The sequence below is a fragment of the Aptenodytes forsteri genome, unplaced genomic scaffold (assembly GCF_000699145.1).
Source record: "Aptenodytes forsteri isolate BGI_AS27 unplaced genomic scaffold, ASM69914v1 Scaffold419, whole genome shotgun sequence".
NCBI classification, from domain to species: Eukaryota; Metazoa; Chordata; class Aves; order Sphenisciformes; family Spheniscidae; genus Aptenodytes; species Aptenodytes forsteri.
This window is the reverse complement of record NW_008795256.1, coordinates 22198-24067: the sequence shown is the minus strand read 5'-3', so window position 1 is coordinate 24067 and position 1870 is coordinate 22198. Positions and strand designations below refer to the sequence as shown.

Genomic DNA, 1870 nt, shown 5'->3' with positions numbered 1-1870 from the left:
ATCACTGCAAAACTTGCCCCCGAGTTTCCGGCAGTTTCAAGGCGAGGGAGCTGCCGAGGGCCAGGGCGGCGGAGGCCAGGAGGATGGGCACCGCCTTGGTGATGCCCACGAAGGAGGTGAAGATGCTGATGCCCAGCACGGCCGCCAGCTTGCAGAGGGCGTTGAGGAAACCGAAGGCCGTCGTCCTGCGGGTGCCGGGGGGGACACACACACACACACACACGAAGGGGTGGCATCGCAGCCGGCAACCCCCCAGGGATCGCTTCCGTGTGGTTCCCCCCCTCTCCCCGTGGCGTGCAGGCGGCACCCGAAAACTCCTACCTGGCACCCCACGCTTTGTAACCAGCACCCAAAACCTCGTACCCGGCAGCCGGCGCCCCCGCACTTGGCACCCGGCGCCCCGCGACTTGCAGCTGGCGCCCGGAGCTCCAAAACCGGCACCCGAAACGCGGCGCCCGGTACCTGCGCCCAGCACCCCATGCCTTGCAGCCAGCACCCAAAACTTTGTACCCAGAACCTGGCACCCCACACCTGGCGCCCGGCACCTGAAACCTTGTAACCTCGCGCCCAGCACCCCACATCTGGCACCCAGCACCCAAAACTTCATCCCTGGCGCTCCACATCTTGCAACCAGCACCCGAAACCTTGCACCTAGCACCCCACGCCTTGCACCTAGCACCCGAAACCTCACCCCCAGGACCCACATTGGCACCCAGCACCCAAAACCTCACACCTGGCACCCAAAACCTTGCACCTAGCACCCGAAACCTCACCCCCAGGACCCACATTGGCACTCAGCACCCAAAACCTCCGAAACCCCAAACCCAGGACCCACATTCGCACTCAGCACCCAAAACCTCACACCTGGCACCCAAAACCTTGCACCTAGCACCCGAAACCTCACCTCCAGCATCCCACATCTGGCACCCAGCACCCAAAACCTCAGACCTGGCACCCAAAACCTCACCCCTGGCATCCTGTCTCTTGCACCCAGCACCCAAAACCTCACCCCCAGCACCCGACACCTCACCCCCCCCGGCGGGGCGCCGGCCGTGGGGCCACCCGCACCTCTTGTCGGAGGGGTAGAGCTCCACGGTGAGCACGTCGAGGGCGTTCCAGGAGGCGATGCTGACGCCGCCGAAGAGGCAGAGCAGCGCGATCATGGCCGACTCGCTGTTGCCGAAGGAGAGGAAGAAGCAGCTGACGCAGGACATGACGCTGGAGCCGGCTGCGGTGGGACACGGGGACACGTCAGGGCTGGGAGAGGGGACGAGCATCCTCCCCGCCCGTCGCATCGGGGAGGGGAAACTGAGGCAGGAGAGCATACAGTCACAGAATGGTTTGGGTTGGAAGGGACCTCGAAAGGTCGTCGAGTCCACCCCCCCCTGCCGTGGGCAGGGACATCTTCAACTAGATCAGGGCGCTCAGAGCCCCGTCCAACCCGACCTTGAATGTCTCCGGGGATGGGGCATCCACCACCTCTCCGGGCAACCCGTGCCGGTGTCTCACCACCCCCAGCATAACAAATGTCTTCCTTAATGCCCACCCAGCATGCGGAGGCGGCCGATCTTGTCCATGAGGAGGGCCGAGACGATGTTCCCGGGGAGGACGGCCAAGGTGCCCAAGAAGCTGACGAAGTAGATCATGTAGGCGTTGTTGTCGTCGCTGAAGTCCAGCTGGCAGCCCTCCTTGTTGTGCATGAAGGTGCTGTTCACCACCCGGCTGTTGATGAACTTGTACTCAAAGAGATCTGTTGGGATGGAGAAGAGGATTGGTGGGGTCACCTCCATCCCCATCACCCCCTTGGGGACCCCCCTGACACCCCCCCCCCCCCCTACCTGGGTCGGAGACGACGGGGGAGGCGACGGGG

General features: G+C 64.1%; 1 protein-coding gene across 1 annotated transcript in view; it reads right to left on the bottom strand.

The window, feature by feature from the left end:
* Position 1: 1 nt before the first annotated feature.
* The window catches only part of SV2A (synaptic vesicle glycoprotein 2A), a 9793-nt gene continuing 7924 nt past the window's right edge, over positions 2 to 1870 (bottom strand). The window contains exons 9-11 of the mRNA XM_009279149.1: positions 1547 to 1750; positions 1069 to 1228; positions 2 to 185 (exon numbers count right to left, since the gene is read on the bottom strand). Coding sequence (XP_009277424.1) covers positions 2 to 185; positions 1069 to 1228; positions 1547 to 1750 — 548 coding nt within the window. The remainder of the gene's footprint in view (positions 186 to 1068; positions 1229 to 1546; positions 1751 to 1870) is intronic.